General features: G+C 40.9%; 1 protein-coding gene across 5 annotated transcripts in view; it reads right to left on the minus strand.

Moving 5' to 3' along the window:
• The window catches only part of CREB5 (cAMP responsive element binding protein 5), a 257,956-nt gene that overhangs the window by 84,181 nt on the left and 152,515 nt on the right, over positions 1–21,260 (minus strand). Inside the window, exon 1 of one of the 5 annotated variants that reach the window (XM_066195152.1) lies at positions 19,080–19,126. The exons of the other annotated variants lie outside the window; for them this stretch is intronic. Coding sequence (XP_066051249.1) covers positions 19,080–19,126 — 47 coding nt within the window. Of the gene's footprint in view, positions 1–19,079; positions 19,127–21,260 lie in introns of those variants that run through there. 5 annotated transcript variants of the gene reach the window in all.

Genomic DNA, 21,260 nt, shown 5'->3' on the forward strand with positions numbered 1-21,260 from the left:
TCTCAAGATCATGTGGCAATACAACTCATAGCACATGCAGCCACAATGCTATGGTTGGGCATGGAGCAGAGATTTGATTACCATTTTGCTATAAAACAGATTGACTAAAGAAAACAGCCTAAATGAGAGAAAACCAGTCCATCATCTGCCACTGGCAGATTCACTCTGTCTCCTGCTGACAAGACACAAGTCTTCTGTTATCCACTATGGAAAGCAGAGTTTGCTCTGGTTAGCAAAGCACGGTCACTAATGAAGACAGTATGCAGATGTATCTACATGTGAGACTGTTTATTTACTGAGATTTAAATTCTACACTCAACACTAAAAATACTACAAAAGTAACACATACTGTAGAAATCTCTAAGAAAGGCATTATATAAGATAATTCTAATGATTCCATAAACAAAATAGGAAATAAGCAAATAAATGAAAATTAGAAGCCTGAAAAACTCTCAGATGATTTGTGACATCAGCGGCAGACCAAAATCCGGCTCTTAATCCTATCCTTTAACAAGAATACCATGGAGAAACTCTGTGCTTTTAAACGCTCATTGCTTCCCAAGCACTTCTGCCATCAGCACATTGTTCCTGCAGTGACAACCTCTCTCTACAGCCTGGAGGAAAGCTAGCACGGCCCACCATGGTCACAGCCCCAAATATGCTCAGTGTCTCAAAGCTGCTGGTTGTTTCAGGCGGTGGCAGCGGGGGAGGAGGGCAGGAGAGCACACACATGAGGGTGTACTCTCAATTATCTGTTCAGCAAGTCATCTCCAGGGGTAAAAATATTTTAATGCTGCCAAATAGCTATGTATCTTCAGTGACCCTCTTCCCACCCCCAACCCACTTCGCTGATTCCCTTCAAATTTTCATGAAGATCAAAATGAATAAATGCCATTTCTTGGGAGGAACCTTTGCACACGCTTCATCTCTTAAACATGCTAAAAATCCCAGCTGACAGCTATATTAGTACAAATGATGAGAAGCACAGGGAAGAGGTGAATCTCAAGGCACACAGAACAAAGTCATGGAGAACTGCTGCAGCTGTACTTCAACAGAGATCAGCTCCAAGTCAATGTTGTTTGCTCTTGTAATTTAAAGGATTCACACTGCCTTCCCTGCTTGCCTCTCACTGGGAGATATCCACTGATTGCGAGCATCAGTCAAAGAAACAGGAATCACAAGGGCAGTTTTTGCATAGCTAAGGTAAATTACACTGAAGAGCAGAAATCATGGTAACTGCTATTTACTAATAAATTCACCTAGCACAATCCCCAAGAAATGTGTGCTCCAGAAATGTCCCATGACAACAACAGAAGTGCTACAGGCAGTGGCTGAGGGAGACTTTGCTGATACAGGCCAGCAAAGGTTTCCAGCAGCACGCAAAGGGAAGCAATGATAGCAAATAAAAGCCATTGTCCACTCATGTCCAGTCACAGATACATGGGAAATTTTCTCTCTACGCACGCATGCGTGCTAAGAGAGACAGCAAAAAAAGACCAGGCATTGAAGAAAGGTTATTTGATTCTACCAACAAAGTGTACATTGTCATCGTAATTCCCAGTCACTATCCATGCCCACTCCCTCTCTTTTAAGTACTGGTTCAAGCAGGAACCTGTAGCTAATTTTGAGGTTGGGGTTCATTTGTTTTCACATCAATGCAATTAATTTCCACTGGAAAATGCATCTCAGGCATTCAATCAAAATAGGCCTAAAATAATTCTGAAAAGCTCATCTGTCTCCAATCTATATAATGTTTTAAAAATTGGATGCATGCCCTGCAATAACATTGCACTTCAGAAAGCTTAAAGCTCTAAACTTGAGGGTATCAGTTACATTGAAACTGTAGTAAATTAAAACATCCAGTTTCTGGTTTGCATTGATTTATAAATATCGACAAAACTACAATTGCAGTCATTACCACTTCGGGTGCTCCAAGCTGAATTTTCAACAGTTTGGGATTATTTTCATTCTTATTGTGGCTACAGTAGCCTCTCAAGTTATTGATCAAATTCCAGATAACAAGTAAATCTTAAATCTTGGTTTAAGAAATATGCATACAAACCAGCCAATATACATGATGAAAAGCAGCAAGTCTAAGTGACCAGTAATGCAAATACCAAACACACTTTTTTTTAACTCTCTAGCTTAAAGCAGAAAGGATACTTACTGTTATGAAATGTTCTAAATAGGAGCAAGTGGAAATGGAATAAAATATGAAAAGGTAAGTATCTCCAAGTCGTTTTTTTGAATCAGGAATTTTTAACCAAGTTCTCTTTTGAACTATTCTTTTAAATGAGACAAACAATATTCAAAAATCATATTCAAAACTTTTATCCTAAGAATCATTTCACATTAGTCTATCGGGTGATCTTCAAAATGTGCTTATTTATGACCAAATTATTTGAGGAAATATAAACCTGAAAAAAAAGAGACCTCATGAGCTGTAGCCCACTTAACACAATCATTTGAGAAAACAAGAATAGAATGAATATATCAATAGCAAGAGAGCCAATTCTCTATGGTGCACAGCACACAGCTTTGCCAAAGACAATGGATTTAAACCAACTGGGAATCTCACTCACACGCACACATGCACGCACACTCCATAAACAGACAGTATATAACATGCACTACATCCAGTTGTAAAACAAGCTTTGACACTGATCTGTGTCTTATGCTTCAAAAGAAAACAAAAATCCCCATCTTCCACTTTGACATCTGTGGACTGCTACCAAGCAAATTCTCCTGATCCCTGGTGGTGATTAGCTTATGAAGTGAAGCAGAGGAATCACCATATTCACAAAATTTCTCCTGAAAGCACTTGTCAAACTCTACCCTTGCTCTTCTTGATACCATCACTGAAGCCTATGCTGATCTGCAAAGAACCTTTCCACTGTTCTGTTCAGCCTGTTTGCTTTGTGCAGCACATACTGTTGAGTTGAGAAAGACAAGGTGGCAGATGTTCTTTTGGGCATGATGCTCTTGCCATTGAAGTTCACAGGCGTGCTGCTCATACAGTCACTTAGAACAGAATGACACCCATTAAAAGGTATGACCCCTATGAAGACATTTTCCTAAATTATACCCTGAATACTGACTTAATACTGACTTAATGACTGCTAATGACATGGTACATCATACTAAGAAGAAACAAAGGTTATTTTACATCTTTACCTTCCAATTTCTACTGATGTGTTTGGTTTACTGTTTCACAGATGGGGTTTTTCTGTTCGTTTGTTGTTTGGAGGTTTTTTTATTTTATCTTCTCTTATCTTCGTCTTGAAAGAAAGGCTGTCTTAAACAGGAAACATTCTCTCAAACCAGAACTTTGCACTGAAGATTAAAATAATCTTCTGCACCAGTTTAGAGTAAAGGACTTAATGGTCAGTAGAGAGTCATATGTAAAAAACGCCCAGGTCATCCTGCCAGCTTCCAAGAGTCTGTAGTATGAACTAACACACTGCTAATTGTTTATTTAATGTCTTTACATGAACCATAAGTGTTCATGCATACTCCATGAATAGCCATGGTTTGAACTGTTTCTTTTTTCCTCCACTTCTTTCCCTTTAAGAACTGCTACTGAAACAGTGCTTTAACTAGAAAACTGCCATGCCAGAGGAAGTAAAAGAGCAGCATTATGATCAGCAGAGAAAAAAATTGAGTCAGGTGATTTTTGAAATTCTGTGGGTACTGGATAACTTTAAGATATTGTACCCCACAGTTCTCAACACAACAATTCAGCAAAGAAGAAATAATCTTTGCATAAAATACTTCAAAAAGGCCAGGCTGACCATGCTAGAAGGAGCCCTCTTGCTGCACTTGTACATTTGCAGTAATGCCACGGATCTTGACATGGCCTGAGTCTCCTTTAGACATGCAGGACTGAAAATGTCCTCCCAGAAACACAAGCATGGTTTCAACTCCCATCAACTCCCAATGCTGCAAAACCCAACTCCAAAGTACCACTTTTCAGTGAAGTGCCACTATAGCCATCAGACTCAACTGCAGCATTTGCATCAAGAGTTTCCAGATTTATACTGTGGGAATGGGTAGGCTGGAGCTGTCAGTGGAAGGCCTCTGACAATGTAATTTGTTTGTCTTGCGGGCCTGACAGTCAGTGCATGCTGACATTCAAGAAACATTAGTTGGTTTTGTGAGGGGTTTTTTTGTTTTGGTTTTTTTTGTTGGCTTTTTTTTTTTTAAACTGCTTGGAGCAGTTGGAAGGGCAGAGGAAAAAGGACTCACAACTTAGGGAGGGGACAAGGCAGAAGATGAATAATGGAAATGTGCCCTTTTCCAGATGTCTCCTATAAAATAAGTGTTTGCCCCACATACCCTGAGACACATCAATACACTGCAGGTGAACATATTAAAAAGTGCTAACTTTTCCTAAACAGCAAAGTGGCAGCTCCACTCAGTTTACACTATCATATCTATTTGATTTGGTCACAGGGAGTCAGACATTTTACTGATCTGTTTAAAATATCTCAACAGTCACATAAATAGACCCCGTCAAAGCCTGTTGCATCACCTGCATTTATTTTTTACTGTTAATATTTAGCAATGGAAGAAAGATACAGATCTGTGCTCTATATGCTTGCCATCTCCAACAGTATGATCTCAGCTCAGAGAGCAGCAGGAATTTGCACAGCAGTGAGTATGGCTGATTTCCAGGGGTCGGAAGCCATGGCTTACTCACTCCACTCTACATTTTCTGCTGTTGTTTTATTTTGTTGGTTTTTTTTTTTTTAATTGGGAAAGGCAAGTATGATGAGCATAAAGAATAGTGGCAAAGTCAGATTGCAGGTCAGCATATTTGTATTTTATTTCCCCTGGTCTCTGTATTTTGTGAAGCATGGATTTAGACCTTGTATTAGCCTACCAGACACCAAGTCCTTAAAATGGCTCGTACATAAAATTTGATGAGAAACTAAGCATTTAGGAATATGTGTACCTTTACACCAGAAATCTGCCTTTATCTCTCTCTATAGCAACAAACCATGTGAATCAACAACATTGCACCTCATATAAATCTGACCCAGTCCATGCAGGATATGTAACACAGGTAATCTGTGACTTGAGAAAAGAAAATGCAGCAGTATGTATGCAAGACACTTTGTATTTGGCAGACACATACAACCAGCTGTTTATTCTTCAGTCTGTGGCTATACATCTACTGGGACATCCCCCACCCCTGTAAACCTTGCTAAGCTCCTGGTCTTATTTCCAGTGTAAATTTAACCCTAAGTTATAGATAAACAGTGCTTGGGATTTAAAGTTAAGTGTCATTTAGTATCATTTTTGACATCTCCGCATGTTATAATGAGCTTCTTTTACACAGGGGTCTTGCAATCTGATTTTAATTTGTAGTAGGGTTATGGTCACAATAAATGTCTATTTCATATATTCATAAGAAGCCTCTAAAGCAAATGGAAATAGAAAGTGGCTGTTTTCTTGTAGTTTCAAAGCCATGTATGTAAAACACACTACAGATCTGTTCCACATGCAAACCCATTATCAGTCTACCATTGCACCCTGGCTCCTGCCCTGGCAGCAGGCACTCCCGTGCTGAACAGTCTCAGCAGGTATTACAGCTTGTGTAATAAAGGAACTGGTTATGAAATCATTAGCACCTCAGCTGAGGCTGCCACAGGGATGCCCCTCTGTGTTCATTGTGAAACGTTTCTTTGGCAGCTGCATCCTAGAAGTGTATTTGGATGTTGTTGCTTCAGCCTTGCCACACAGAGTGGAAAGTAAGCCAGTATTTTCCTGTTCTGAACTTAAGAGGGGAGGATGGAAGTCTCTCTGGTCCACCTCTAGGCTAATTCTCCCCATTTATACATGGCTAATTCTAGGCTTGAAGGCCTCTAGGAAGCCCAGCTGTCTATAAGCACATGCCCAGACTTATGCAGTCAGTGCTGCCAAGGACCACAGCCATGCCTAAGAAGGCTGGAAGATACTTCGGCTTTGTCAAACACCACATTTCAGCTCCCCCTGTCCTGCAGGCAACCACTGCTAGTGGTGCTTCAGAGCAGCCCAAATGCAGCTGAGGGCTGTCCCTCCATTGGATGGAGTCCTATCTTGGGGTACAGAGCACACCCCGTTGGGATTTCCTTCTCCAAAAATGCAAGCTCAGGTGAAACTATGCCAGTTCAAGCAGTTGAAGCTAAACTCAATTGTCCCTCTGTAGGAGAATCCATGTCCCCAACAAAAAGAAACAAAATCCACTGCTGGTCACTCCCTGAGTGAGGCACCTATGGCCCTTCTGACGTTCCTTATGCCAACCTTGAGACCCTTCCCGCTAGTTTCATAAATATTTGTGAACCGTGCCCTTGCCAATACGCCCAACTATGATCTGGCTTAGCACAACTGGTGGCTCTAAATACCGTAGTATTCAAATCTATGAAAAAAAGAAAATTGTGCAATTTGAAGGAAACGACTAGCATCAGGTAGGGAGGAGAACTTGTTGAAAGCAGTGAAATTTTACTGACTTGAGCCACCCTGGTGTCTGGTTCACAAGCATTTGCAAAACTTAAGTCAGTTTCACCAACTGTAGAGAGAGGACTCACAAAGGAAGGACCCGTGTCAGGTTCCTGAACATTAAGTCAAGTTGGCTTGGGTTGCTGTCTTTCCGAATCGATGCACTGGGTCATGATTTAAGTGAGGGGCTGAGGCTTTTTAAAGCAGCATAAGTAAATACCTAAGCTTGAAGTGATATAAAAAGCACCACAACAGAAAGGAGAACTTAATGTAGTAATGAAAATCACTTACCCTTAATCATCTCTGAGACAGTGTTTTTACAAGGCTACTTGATTTATTCAACTAGCAAACATGCCTCTTTTGACTTTTCTAATAACAGGCCATCTCACTCATGCTTGTTGAAATTTGGGTTCAGAGATTTTTTAATTAGCATGCCAAGTACATTATTTAAATGTCTTTGATGCCTTTTCTTTAAAATCATTTGCTAAGCAGTAAGTCATATTTATTTGCAAAGGAGACACACCCCTACCAAAAAAGAAAAAAAAAAAAAAAAAAAAAAAGAGGGAGGGAGAGGGAGAGGGAGAGGGAGAGAGAGAGAGAGAGAACCCCAAAACTCTACCAGGAAAATTTGGAAAAATAAGAGGTTTGGTTACAGGTGTGTAACCAGTGTTGCACATTGCAGAGCACATTATCGCTTAAAGACCTACTGAAGTCCAGATTCATTGCTGCTGACAAGCCTACCACTTAGTGTACGAGACCGTATGAAAGGTTGTTTGCTGCATGATTTACGATGGTGCCCTTACTGTAAACTACCTGTGCTCTGCTGAGCTGCTGAGCAGCTCCATGCTTCCTCTCCAGTGGAAGGGCCTCAGCTTTTGGAAAAGCCTGACAATTTCTCAAGTGAGTACACTCTTGTGATACTGAGGCTAGCCAGACCACAAACTATTTTATTATGTTGTGCAAAAACCTCTGTGCAAAAAAACCCTCTTTAATTAAGATAGAGCAACCAGCACTGTGGTTGTAATTACCTTGGACTGCTTTACCCACGGGCATAATGAAATAAAATTGGGCTCTCTATATTTTTGTTTTTAAACTAAGTAAACCCAGATTAATTTATTCAACTCAAACCAGACAGGTTTCTCTTTAAAAGGAAGGCCTATATGTTTGGAGGGGCTGGTGCAGCAGGAGGAGTGACAGGCAATGATGACTGTGAACTGCAAACTGCTGGCAAAACATTTGGCTTGCCATTGGTCCGTGGCCAGTATTTTTCTTTGTTAATGAATCCCACATCTTTTCTAAGTTAAGCATTTTTTTCTTCTCCCCCTTCATTTTATTTGAAACATATTTTAAATATTTTTGTTTTTATGACGTAGTGGAACATGATACAGCCCCGTCCTAACCCTGAACACGGGAAAATCAATTAAAATTTTGACATTAGGAGCATGGCATTAGGACATTTTGACATGATATAAAGATATGGTATAACTGCTCAGGGGTTTTTTTAAGCAACATATCAAGGATCAGCGCAAAGAGAAATAACAAAATGAGAATTCCACATTATGGGACATAAAGTTTACCAACTGAAAGTACATCATGGACAAACCTTGCTCTTCCCCAAAAACAAAACACCTGAAAACCTGACCGGTTTTGACAGATTTCCTCTTAGACAGAGCACTACATATTTTTCATTTGTGCTCTTTTCTGAGAAAAAAGACCATTAAAAAAAATCATTCTGAATGATGTGTTTAGTATTTAGTACATTTTGTCTCACCCAAAGGACCTTCATTTTATGGCTTAAAGAATGCAATCTTAAAATGGAGTTTTTTGGGCTTCCTCATTAACTTCCAACTCTTACCTGAAGAAAAAAAAGTAATTGAGGAACACGCCATTGGAACAAAAACATGATTTTCAAATGCAATGAACACTGCGGGCATCCAGTCACACCTGCCCTACTGACCACCAGTCCTTATGACTATGTGAAAGTGAAAGCCCTCACAGGGTCCCTTTGGTATTTCAAATCATCAAAACCCCAGACAGACAAAATAAAAAGTCACTGAAACTCCAGGGAATAAAGGCACTGAAGAGAAGATTTAACTCTCTATTTTACTCTCTAAGTCACAAGGTTTCCACAAAAAGAAGCTCTTTCCCAGAGGTCTTGAAAGACTGGACATGCTGTAAAAAGTGAAGAGTTACTGGGCATTTGTCACTGGTGAAAAAACAACTTTTTTTCCATCGTCTTCTATGGACGTCTAGTCTCCAATCCTGCAATCATCTAGCAACATGAATTTACATGCCCTCCTTTAATATTCCTTGGTTTTACAAACCTTGCAAGATTTCTTCCGCCACAGTAACTTGTAGTTAGTTTTACCAGGGGAAGAGATGACGAAAGGATAGCACAATGCAGTGCTGGCCCTGAAACCCGCACCGGGTGAGGACAAAGATATACTGGAAAAAATTAAGTTGCAAAAGCCTTTTCTGCACCAACCCCCTTACTTTTCATCGTGAGACTGGTGCCATGCTTGTTCTAAAAATGACAGAAAGCTTTTCATAGAGGCTCCTGATACTGACTGAAACCCCTGAAGTTACATGAGGATAGAGACTTCAATTATCTACAGAGTATGTGCAAATTAAATATACTCTATCACAGTGAATTCACTTGCACTGTAACTGCTGTGATTTATGCAGAAAATTGCAGCCAAGCTCAAAAGCTAGAGCAGCACTTTCAGGTTGACCAAAAATATTAAATTTACTAACAAATCGTATTTCATAAATCTTGGAAGTGGAGAAGAATAGAATCTTTGGTAAAGCAGAAAATTTTAGCATTTCTAAACATTCAATTTTGAAATGCCATATCAGTCTGTAAATTTACTTAGTTATTTTAAAAATTTAATTGTCTTGAAAACCCAAGAATGTCTTTGTTGTTTATTTGGACAGAATAATTAAGAAATTAAATCATATTGACTTAAATTACTATTTCTAATTTCAGCCACTAAGTCAACAAGCTTGTTATTCACATAAAACTGGTTACTGTTATAGCTCACCTGCATGAAGCACACCAGTAACACAAAAGAAATCTTAAATCTGTCAGTTTTTATTCATTTCCTGCTCTATTCAAAACAACCCAATATTCCAACTCATTCCTCTTTTATGTCTTCTTTCCTAGACTTTTCCTAACTGATTTTCACAGCCAGTTAGAAACCTGAACATCAATATCAATGTATTAATGAAAAACAGAACAAACACTGGTATTTCAAAGCTATCTTAAAGACTGATTAGATTCAGTAATAAATTAACTGGGTAGGAATGCTGTTTTCAAGGGAAAATATGATATTCTACAGGAGAGTATGGGACTTTTTGTTTTGTTTACCAAGGAGATTAGCTCTTCCAGCCAGGAAGCTTTTACCATACGTCCAGATTCTGTGATTTGCTCTGCATCCAACAGTGGTGCAAAATCATCTTTGACATTTACCGAAGCGTCAGGCACAGCACCTTAAGAGGACAGAGCTTGTCTTGATTACAAGAAAGGAGTTTGCAAACAAGGTGAATGCATGACAATAAAGAAGGTGCCAGAGGCATTATGAGAACAGGGCTGTACACTCTAGGACTGCACTTTTACAAGCTTCATAAATTTGAATACCCTTCTCTGAGCCCTTTAGCTCAAGACAAAAATAAGATTGAGTCTGTGTCACTTCAGAAAATATTGTCAGTGAAGAGTCATATATAGATCCTCAGTCTTCATGTTCTATTTGATAATAAATTATTAATTTTGCAATAATAAAATAACTGAGCATGCTTGATTTTACATGTGATAGTAGTGACAGCATATTGGATAATCATTAGTTAATGGACAAATATGAATGCAGAATAAGGTATACAGGGAGTTCACTGCAAAAAGACATTAATCTGCCATTACTTTTATAGAGGGAACAGCTTTTGCTAGCTAAGTTCCTGTAAAACATCATTTGAGCTTACAGGGATATTAGCAAATGGATCCCTCATATGGTTATGGACAAAGTCCATACCTACTTGTCTCCTAGTTTTGCCAAACATGCTGAAAAGTTTTTTTTTTTTGGTTATATTTTAATTCCATCACCTTAAAAAAAAAAAAAAGGAGAGCTGTAATGAGCTGACTAATTTGGAAATACATCAGAGATGGATTTTCTCATAGGATTTTAGAATTCTCTTGCAATTCTTCACTATAAGCAAAAACTTCAGATGCTTAGTAAAGGAAGGAAAAAAATCCCTTTAGCTGTTTATAAACTGAAAAAAAAAATTTTGCAGTATTTTGTCTAACATTTCAGCCAAAAAAAATGGCTGTTTTTCATTATTACTGTTTTATCTTTGCATGTTTATCAGGCATCTACTAAAACTTGAGTGCCTGTACTTACAGTGTGATGGGGAAGTTAGGAAATTAAGCACCTTGAAGCACAGAGTAATTCAGAGTCCACATTTAGAGTGTTACGTCAAGTGCATGCATTCTTTATTTCTCAAGTCAATGTGGACACAAGCAGGCACAGGATATGCTGTAGGTGACATTATGTTCTTATCTCACCTTTTGCTTTTCTTATTGCTTTTTGCTCATCAAAATTCTTCCTGCTTCCACCCCCTGCACAGACAGCCCGTGCTGCCATCATTGCCCAATGCAAGTCCAGAGAATAGTTTCAGTCAGAAGGCACCCCAGAAGGTCACCTTGTCCAGCCTCCTGCTCCAGCCAGGACTAAATGCAGTATCAGAGCAGGCTGCTGGGGGCCTTTTTTCAGACTAAGTGTGAAAATCTGCAGTAGCAAGAGACTGACTCCAGTCGGTTGCTGTGCCTTGCCACAGTTCTCCTGCTGGAACCTTACTTCCTTTACGTCTCATGGAATTTTCTCTCACCGAAACTCGAGCCTGTTGTCTTCCGTCTTCATGCTGCAAAGTGGGGCAGACCCTGTCTCCTCTGTAACTACCCTGTATGTAGCTAAAAGCTGCGATTAAATCCCCCGGTAGCCATCTCCGCAGGGTAAATAAACCAAGTTCCCCTGATCTCTGCTACTATGGCTATTCTTTCCCTTCAGCCTAGGGAAGATGTCCAAAATGCTATCAGTCCTCTGTGCAACTGACCCACCTTCCGGTATGTCACTGCAGACTCACAGAAAAACACAGGTGCAGTTTTGGGGTGCTCGTTTGTTTGGATTTATTCAACAGTCCAAGCAGATTTCATCCAAAACTGCCCCAGACTCTGGTTGGGTGCAAAACCTTTGTATTCCCCTCACAACAGAGATCTTCCTGAGTCCTCTGGGTATTGTTTAGCAGTACCCTAATATCTGACCCTAAGCCAATCAGTTAATTATGATATGTAATGTTTGTCCTATTCGATAATTCCGCTCCACAAGAAACACGCCAGTGCAGATGCGCTGCTGAAATTCAGCGCTCCTGTGCTCAGTGCTAAACGGGGAAGCCACAGACCCTTCCTTTGTCCAGCTCAATCCAAACTACACTCCAAAACATCCTGTTATTGGAGCATTGCATCTTTAAAACAAGTCTCCCTGAGATAAAGAACTGTCTATTAAGAAGGAAAAAAGAAAGAGGTATTAGAGTTGCAGCTGGCTGTGCTTCCAATCAAGGACTCGTCCTGGGCGAGACCAGGTGAGACCAAAGTTTAAAACTCTAGAATGTAACATGTGCAAATGCCAGAGTATTATTGCCTGTTTATCATTTGCTACTTGTCACACTTTTTGGGCATTTGCCCACAGAAACAAATAAGAAGTAACAGAACCATCAGAACCATTTAGAAGTGACACTGAATATCAAATAGAAAATGGAATATACAAAGCTTTATCATCTTTCAGTGCATACAAGTAAAAAACATTATTTTTCAAGACCTGTCTTAAATAACAAAAAAGATATTTATCAGCAAAATAAATCCAAATTTCTCTTGAAAAAAAATTGTTGTCAAAAGCTCAAATTTTAATAATAACTGAGCCTCATTGGAAACTTTTCAGTCAGCTGCATTTTGCTTTCCATAGAAGGCCTTTATAAATTCATGCTTTTCCAACTGTCTCTATGCACTTTTTTCCTTTAACATTCACTTATTTTTGCATAGTTTTACAAATATTGCTGGTAAGGTTTTTTACTTTTCCTGAACTATATACTATATACTATATACTGCAGGGTTTTTCATAGGGCACTACAAAGTCTTGCCAAAATAGTGTAAACTAAATGAAAAAAAAAAAAGCTTAATTAATTGGTAAATATTAGAATATCTACTGAATTGCAGTAGCCGGGAAAAGTTCCATACTGCACAAGATTAACAAGTAAAAAGCCAAACCAAACACTTAGTGATGCACAGTAATATCCTAAATTTGATTTCTCATTCTTGAAGAAAAGCTTGAAATGTGAGGGAGAGCTGAGAGGTGCTAATAGAGTGTCAGTTTCAAAAAGAAAGAAACCATCAATCAGATTTATATACCAATATCACCACCTTAAGGCGTGCACCTTGAAATCTTATTCAGGTGATAAATTCTTCTGATATGATTGCTTAGGAATAGCAGAAGTTAATTTTGCCTTGCAGTCTCAAAGATGGGGAAAAACACACCCCTCCCCCCCCCCAAACCAGATCTACACATACAGAGATCTGTGTGCCAATCTGCACTTTGTGCAACACATCCCTCTTTCATACTAATGGCCACAGGAGGTACTTGTCAACACTGGATTCCAATGGCAAGGAATCTGGTCATTCAGGCAAACTGTAAAACGAACCTTAATTTAGTGTTTATATTGAATTTTCAGCCAATCTTATTTCTATATGAGTTTTTTAAAGACACTCACTTATTCAAAGTATATCAAAAAACTGAACAGTTTTCAGAGCAATGAGAATTCCTGCAGTTCTGTGATACAAGAGAAATAGAGCTCGTGTCCTTAGTTGTAGTGAAAGAAAAGTTCATTTTGACCTGGAAACCAAATGATAACAAAGAACACAGTACTGGAACTTTTCTGACATGATACTGAGTTGCCTTAAACTGAGGTCAAGGAAGAATCTGGTGTAACACATTTTTTCTGTTCTGGTTTGGAAGATTTCATTTGGAAAAAACTAGCTCATGTTAAATCTGACATATAAAATTACTGGTGCCGATGAGCTTTTCCAGTGTGGTAGAACATTCAACTGACATTACTGTTGACAGAGCTTGTGAAAATGAACTTTTATTACTATAATTTTTTGTCTTCTGCTGATGGGCACAGATTTATTGATCTATAGAAAATAGTGAAGCTTACTGCCTATATTCTTTGTGGTAATGGAGCAGCACACGAGTTGCAGGTATCTGCAGTAAAACTCTCCATCTTGTTATTTACACTAATACACCTTGTACTTATACTAATCCAGAACTTAAATATGTTTGACTGATGGCTGCAACTTTCAAAACATCCTGCAATGCTCTTGATTTAAAGATATGACGTAAAACTAAAGACCACCACAGAAAAAAAGCTTGTGCTGATCTAAAAGACTATGATTCTCACTCTCAATTAGCAGTTTTCACCAAGAGAATGGCTAGTTTTATTACAATGTGCAGAAATCTTTCAGTAGATTAAAAGTTGTATGTTTTCAATGGAGATACTTATTTTAACACTGGAAGTTGATGCTACAAGGAAACATCAGGCCATAAAATAAAGAATGGAAGTGAGGATGTAATAAACAGTGTTGTGTTAAGTAAATGATACTTTCCTGGCTCTGTCAGGATTCAAAAGACCTAAAAAGCAAAATGTGTGTCACTGGGACTGAAAAATAATTCATGCTATTTGACAATACAGGAGGAAGCAGAGAGGGAACAAGAACCACAACACAAAAATTCCATGCCACGTTTAAAAACAAACACAAGCACCCACGTAGAGAGGAAATCACACATTAATAGAGATCCAAGGTTCATCAGTCTCTGGGATCACTGTGGCTGAACAAGTAGTTTTTCAAGAGGGCACATTCCAAAACTAGAGATGTTGAAAAATACGTGGGTGCTGAAAGGCCTGAAAGGAGGTTAGTTCCACTTATTTTATCCCGAGCCTATCAACTCAGCTCTCCCATTCACTGCAATAAGCTTCGGATCAGGGTCAACATCCAAATGTAGTCCTCACTCACTAAAATTGGCTGGTCACACTGGAAACTGTTTGGGCAAGGTACCCCACCCATAAACAGAGCTTTTGGGGAGAGTATGGTAGTAAGCAACAAATAATCTGTCTCTTTGCCAAGACTGGAGGTTTTGTCTCTTACTTGTTCACCCTCAGAGACAATAAAACGAGGGCTATAGTAAGGTAATATCTCTGAAGGGATCTAAGAAGGAATACTACATGAATGGGAAACAAGAGAATAAGGGTTACTTCAATTTTGAAGTCAAAAGTGGAAGAAATGACTAAGCAACAGGGTACAGAGAGCCGCTAGTAGATGGATGCAGTGTTTCCAACAGCTTTTTGCTCTGTGATGTTGTTAGTAGGGAGAAGAACAGAAAGGAAATAGAAACCTGAGTGTGGAAAGAGAGTTCCACTGTGGAAATTGCCACATCATCGAGGTGGAAGACAAAGATATGCAAGTCCATTTGCAGGAGAAAGAGAGCATAAACAGAGTTAAGTGGATATTAATGAACGCTAAACAAGGATGGCAAGCCTGCTCTGAACTTACAAATCACATCCGCATTAATACCAAATGAGTTCATTAAGATTAACATTATTATGATGAGTATCAAAGGGATTAAAAGAGATTATGGTAAATAAGAGAGTCAGATAGGAATGAGATGTAATTACCTTCCTATCTGGTTCATCTGTAGCTGCAGAGAAAGACCAAGCATTCGCTTCACACTGGAGGAACCTAACTCACATTTTGATCTGAAGTGTAATTTTCAGCAAAGCTGATCTCAACAGTTTGGGCTGAGCACGGCCCAGGCATGTGCAGGACGAACAAAAGAAAAGTGGGAAGGTGAGAGTACAGAGATGGGGAAGGGCGCAGGAGGACGCTTTTCCCCAGCCCCCCTCCACACAAGTGCAGAAAACAACTTGGTCTTCCTGTCTGCTGTGTCCAAAACTTGACCAGCGGCCAGCCCTGCCACCACCTCTGTCCAACACCTGACCTGCTCTGATCCCAGCACACAGGACACCAGCTCTGAAAGCTTCACAGGGCTTCACAAACATCGACCAAGTCTTCCAGAAAGGTTCAAGGGAAAGGTCTCAAGTTAGAGCTACAAAAACTGAGGAATTCAGGAGCAGAGGGATCACATTCAGTGCAATAAAAACAAGCTGTCTGATATTTACCTCTTGCTTTTGTACTGCAACAACAGAGCCAATTCTTTTTGTGCATGCAGAGACCAGCTAAGGAGCACCAAATTATGGCTTAAAATCACACGGCTTACAGAGCAGATATTCTGCCAATGCACACATTCAGCAATGCAGGCGGAAATGTTACTTGGGATCTTGGTGGGGAAAATTTACTGGGACTCGTCCAGCCAGGCTCTGCTAAGAGCAGATTGCCTTTCTTCACAGGCCGACCACGCACAGTTGGCTCTCCAGTGCAAACATCACTCCCAAGCTCTGGTGTGTTTGGCCTCTGGTTTGTTTGACAGGTTACATGTGCTTCTGAATATATCTTCTGATGCTCATTTTCAGAGCACTGTTAACATTTCTCTTGGCTGCTGTTTAAAAATTAGGTCCCTAGAGATACCATCCTTCAATAAGAAAAACCCCTTACCAAAAGACCCAGCTTCAAATGTGTGGAACTTGACTGTCAGGGCTGTTGACCTTGAAGCTGCAAGTCCACAGCAAACCTGCACATTGGGTGCCAGCAACTAGCAGCAGAGGAATCCAAATGGGCAGCTACTTTCCTTTCTTTGTTGTTGTCCAAAAAGAACGTACATTTCAAAAGCACCTGTCTAGCACAACCAGAGCTGTCTGACTCTCATCTGGACAGTTATACTTCATTCATTATACGTTTTGTTGCTTCAACACCTAGTATACATACACATACATACACACACGCACCCCAATGTGTGTATGCGTTTGGAATTCAGAGCTGCAGCTTTTTGCAAGAAGCTTTTACAACTGGTTTTCCTGTGGTGCTGTGTTGAAATCAGTGAAGTGGCAGCAGTAAATTGTAACTTAAGAGTTGCAGCGCACTTCTGAAAGGCAAGGATTTACATCTTTACACTCCCCACCTAACTTCACCGAGCATGAATCATCAGGGTGGGAAATTTGTGAAAGTTTCAGTACACAGCAGGGTCTTCAGTCAGTCCACACTGTCCAGAGCACCAAGACGTTCTCTTCTGCTGCCCATCCAGACAGGTGAAATGTTAATAGCTGGTACCAGACAAGTGAGACTCTGATCCCCTGTGGAATGCTATCTGATACCCAAAGACTTTCAGGCCACGCTGCACAGCGTATTTTACATGTGTTTTTATAAAAGAAATAGCAGGGATGCATTTCTGCAGAGGAAAGATTAAGTGTGACAGTCTGTTATCCTCTGCCCAGCATCTTGCCAGCATGGCTAGACACTATCCTAGGACAACACCGACGGACTTTTCCTGAACAAAGTCTCCAGCCAGAAAAGACAGGAAGGGAAAGAATGAAGACAAGTCCATCCCAGCATCTAAAGCAAGCAGGCAAAGGGAAGAATCTACTATGCTTTATTCTGATGGTCTGTGGAGCTGCACTTCCCAACATTTCTAGGAGAAAGTATGAGTCAGAAATCCTACGGGAACTCCTGCAGCAGCTCCCTCCTCAACCCACACCTCCTCAACAGAGCACTGCGCAACCCAGTCCATATGGTATATCTGCACTGCAACATGGGCCAGGGCCGGGTGCGGCCTAGCGCTGGGCTCTCAAATGATAAAGCTTCGGCCCCTGAGTAATTGTTTGTGCTTGAGCAGTTGACTGAAAAGCTTGAAAATCTGGGCACTTAGGGAAAACCTGTGTATAAAGTGCAGGAACGTAACAGGTCGACAAAAGATGGCTTTGCAGAGGGCTACCAGGGAAGGGGAGTCAGGAGCTGGCCACGGGCTCTTGTCTTGTTCAGAAAGAGAGGGGGAGGTTTTGCCACCAACCGCAGAACAACACTGTTATTTTGTTCAGTCAGTCCCCAATACAGGTTGTTTAAAAAAAAAAAATTTAAAAATCACTAAACCCTCATAAGCATTTTTACGGCTATCTTTAGCTAACCAAGCAAATCTGTAGTTCACTGCAATTCCAGTGGGTACCAATACAGTGCCTCCCTGAGAGACAAAAATTCCCCTTGAAAGAGGCACTTCTGAGAGTCATACCTTAAGAGCAGACAGCTCTTGACACAGAAACCTGACGCAGAGCTGCACTGAGCAGAACGGGTATCCTCAGGACACCAACACACACCTGATAGCTCACATTCATCCCACACCTAACCACAACCGATGCCTGAGCACGGGCATAGTGTTAAACTGTGGCCCACCCTAAGGGCAAAGTACTCACAGTGAACTCGGGGAAGAGGTACCTTTCCTCGCTCCACACCAGACCTAGAGACTGTTAGCTATGTGGAAAAAAGACTAAAAGGTCTATAGGGAGACTGACAGACTTAATGAGACAAGCACAGTGCTCTGTCCCGATAGGAAATCCATTTAGGCAGGTGACCCAAGACCCTGATAGCCCTAGAGAGCAGAACCGTGACAGGAAGGGATCTGCTGTGCAGGGTCGGGACCTCCGCGGTCCCAGCAAAGGCAAGACAGCCGCCAGCCCGGGGTAAGCTGTGATCAGAATACTGCCGACAAATGTTAGGGATGAAAAGCTGAGACTCGTTGAGATGAGCTCTACAAACTGGCTCCCTTAAACGCTTTGTTTTCTACAGCGGATTTCCAACAGTAGAAGCTTTTACTCGCTCTGCTAGGCAGAGGCTGAACTGCTTTCTTCAAACAGTTTCAAATTCGCCAGCCACGCTCGAAGAACCCACCCCTTTTTGCCTTTCTCTTTTCTTTTTGCTCTCTCCGGGCTTTTCGTGAAAGAGACATCCAGTTTCAAGCCATTTAAAAAATATCAAAAAACCCCGGTGGAAAATAATTCGCAGCTGTGATAATATCACATTTTTTTAAATACTGTAATATAGTTTTACTTTTAATAATAAAAGATAAAAAAGGGGAGTCTGTGAATAATTAGAGAGTGCAGTCTGAAGCCAGTTACAGTCACTGCAATTGATAATAAACTTAAAGCCCCTTGACAGCAGGTAAATGCTTTGCAACCCTGACCCCCTTCCTCTCACATTACTTAACAACCCTGCAGTTCCAGCATTACATCACCGTCCAAGCCATTGGTTCCCGCATTTTAACTCTCTCCCTGTCTCCTCCGATTAGGAGCAACATAATGATGGAAGGGGGGGGACACCGAACCACAACAAACTACCAAACTTCTCTCAAGTTTGCCGTGCTCCTTGTTTGGGTTTGGTTTGGTCGAAAAAACAGCTTCTGCTCCTAAGAGCTGAGGTTACACGCACCAGAAAACAAACTCTGTAGAAGTGGAAAAAGAGTGGGAAAGGGGGACTCGGGAGGGGAGGAGGAGAGGAGGAGGAGGAAGGCGAGGAGGGGGAGAAACTATATAGAAATCAGAAAAGGAAAAGAAAATTAAAAACAAACCTCATGGACATCACTGAGCCTGAATTCCCTGCTGAGGTGCAGAACATGAGAGCCCTGGAATGAGTGTATGTAGAACTTGAGCCAAAGCTTAACTAGCCCGAGTGAGTCATATCCTTCCCATTTGATTCCCGTCCAAGCGATGATGTAATGCCCTGGCCCTCTCCCTCGCTCCCGCTCGCTGCACTACCTCCCTCCTCCCCTTTTCTCCTTTTTAGCTCAGTGCTGGTGAAGTCACCATTTAAATCTGGCAGCGCTGAAGCAAAAACTTCAATGTAACCAAAACAGCCCCAGGCCAAGTTCCAGTCGTACTGAGACTCGGTGGTGCAATTGCCATTGGAAACGAGTAAACAGAGAAAGAAACAGAGCTGCCTGTGAAGGGCCTGCGCAGCTGCCTGCCGGAGCGCAGGAAAACCCTGGGACCAGGGACGGGGCTGACAGGATTGACTGGGGATCACCAGAAGATCCCGCATCGCTCCCCAGCGCCCGCATGGTCCGCGCTTCGGGAAGATACGGCCACTGGAAGAGGAAGGAGATGGAGCCTGAGTTGGGGAGGGCAGCGGCGAAGCCGGGGAGCAGCGTGTGTGGGGGGGGGTCTGGGAGGTGGAGAGCGCTGCTTTGCAGGTTATGCCTTAGACCGGGATTTCTTTGCCTCACCGGAGCGCAGCTGGAATTGAGCCCCAGGTTTTTGGTGGAAAACGACGGGGCCGTTTCTTGCATCGTATTCCTCCGTATGCAAACACACAGGTGCAAGGCACCTTCTTTCCCCACAACAGAAAAAAGTACTAGAAAAGCCATACAGCACAGCAAGCTTATAACTAACTCACTGCTGTGCTGCTCTTATTGTCTTTCCAGCGTTTCTCTCACAAGTCTGGTTTCCTTAAGCACAGGGAATGTTTCTAAATGGAACTTATAATAAACTTTCACGCACGCAAGGATAAGCTATTGTGGTGCAAAGTGCTCTGCCTCATCAAAGTTCTCTTGATGTTAAATGCTACAGCGGCTGTGGCTGAAATACCTCTCATGTCCTCCCCCACAGAGGGCTTTCTCACTGTTCATCACTCCCAATTGATTGTAGTCAATGCAGTACCAAGCAGCTGGTCCACAAAAGAATGCAAAATCTATGTAATCATCATCAGCATCATCAGCAGCAGCAGCATCGTCATCATCATCATAAATGAAAATGTCTAAGCACATATAGCATCCCTGAGCAATTCAAAGACTAATAGTTTCAACATCAAACTGCAGATGTATTAATGGCATGTGAAACACCGTAGAGGTATTTTAAAGTGTCTCTTTTCTTTATAGATCAAGAATTTTTTTCACAGAACCACTTCACACCTCATATCTGTGAGTGAAACTCAGTTTTCCAACACTCAGTGGATGCACTTATGCCCCCCAAATTTAGAAAACAGTAGAAAAGCTGCAATGTCAGTGTGCTTCCTTTTCTTCCTTATGATGATGTGAGTTTATGGAAAATCAATTTCTATTGCCTAGCAGCATTTTACCACACTGGGGTTTTTTGGGGGTAGGTTATTTAATTGATCACAGCAGCAGTGCGACAGAGATTATTGTATAGTACCAAAGTCTCTTCCTGATAATACTCTTACGGTTTTAAATTAGTTTTAGCATATATTTCTATTAGCTTCTGTCATAGTTTGATTTTGAATTCAAGTAGATTCAGTCATGAATTCAAATGATTTTTTAAGATATATATGATATTTACAGACAGAATGAGAGGAGGAGAAAACTAGGGGTTTGCCTTATTCAATTAAAAAACGCCACAGTTCTCTACAGCAACCTGACCTGCTGGATGACATCCTCAATTGATACTGATGCTGTAGCCACTCAGAGTGACACCTTTATCAAGCAAGGCAGCTCTGAATTAGAGGTGATCAGCCATAATTATTACTGGCGCCACTGAAGCCTGTGGCTTGACAGCATCAGATGTGGTTGTTATAAAGTTTGGTCCATTGTGTCAATGGCCTGTATAACTCATTTATGTCTGAATTACCAGCTATTGATTTTTTGTCTTCTGTCATGTAATAAAATAAAAGTTAGATCATTCCTAAAGCCCTCTTTTAATTCCAGCCTTGCCGATAGTTTCATTTTAAGCTTATCCCACTTCTCCCTCTCCATTTAAGAAAATGAAACTTCTACCCGTTTTTCTGTGCATGTCTAAGA

This window comes from Chamaea fasciata, unplaced genomic scaffold (genome assembly GCF_029207755.1).
Source record: "Chamaea fasciata isolate MVZ Bird 193981 ecotype frontalis unplaced genomic scaffold, bChaFas1.0.hap1 SCAF_1, whole genome shotgun sequence".
NCBI lineage: Eukaryota > Metazoa > Chordata > Aves > Passeriformes > Sylviidae > Chamaea > Chamaea fasciata.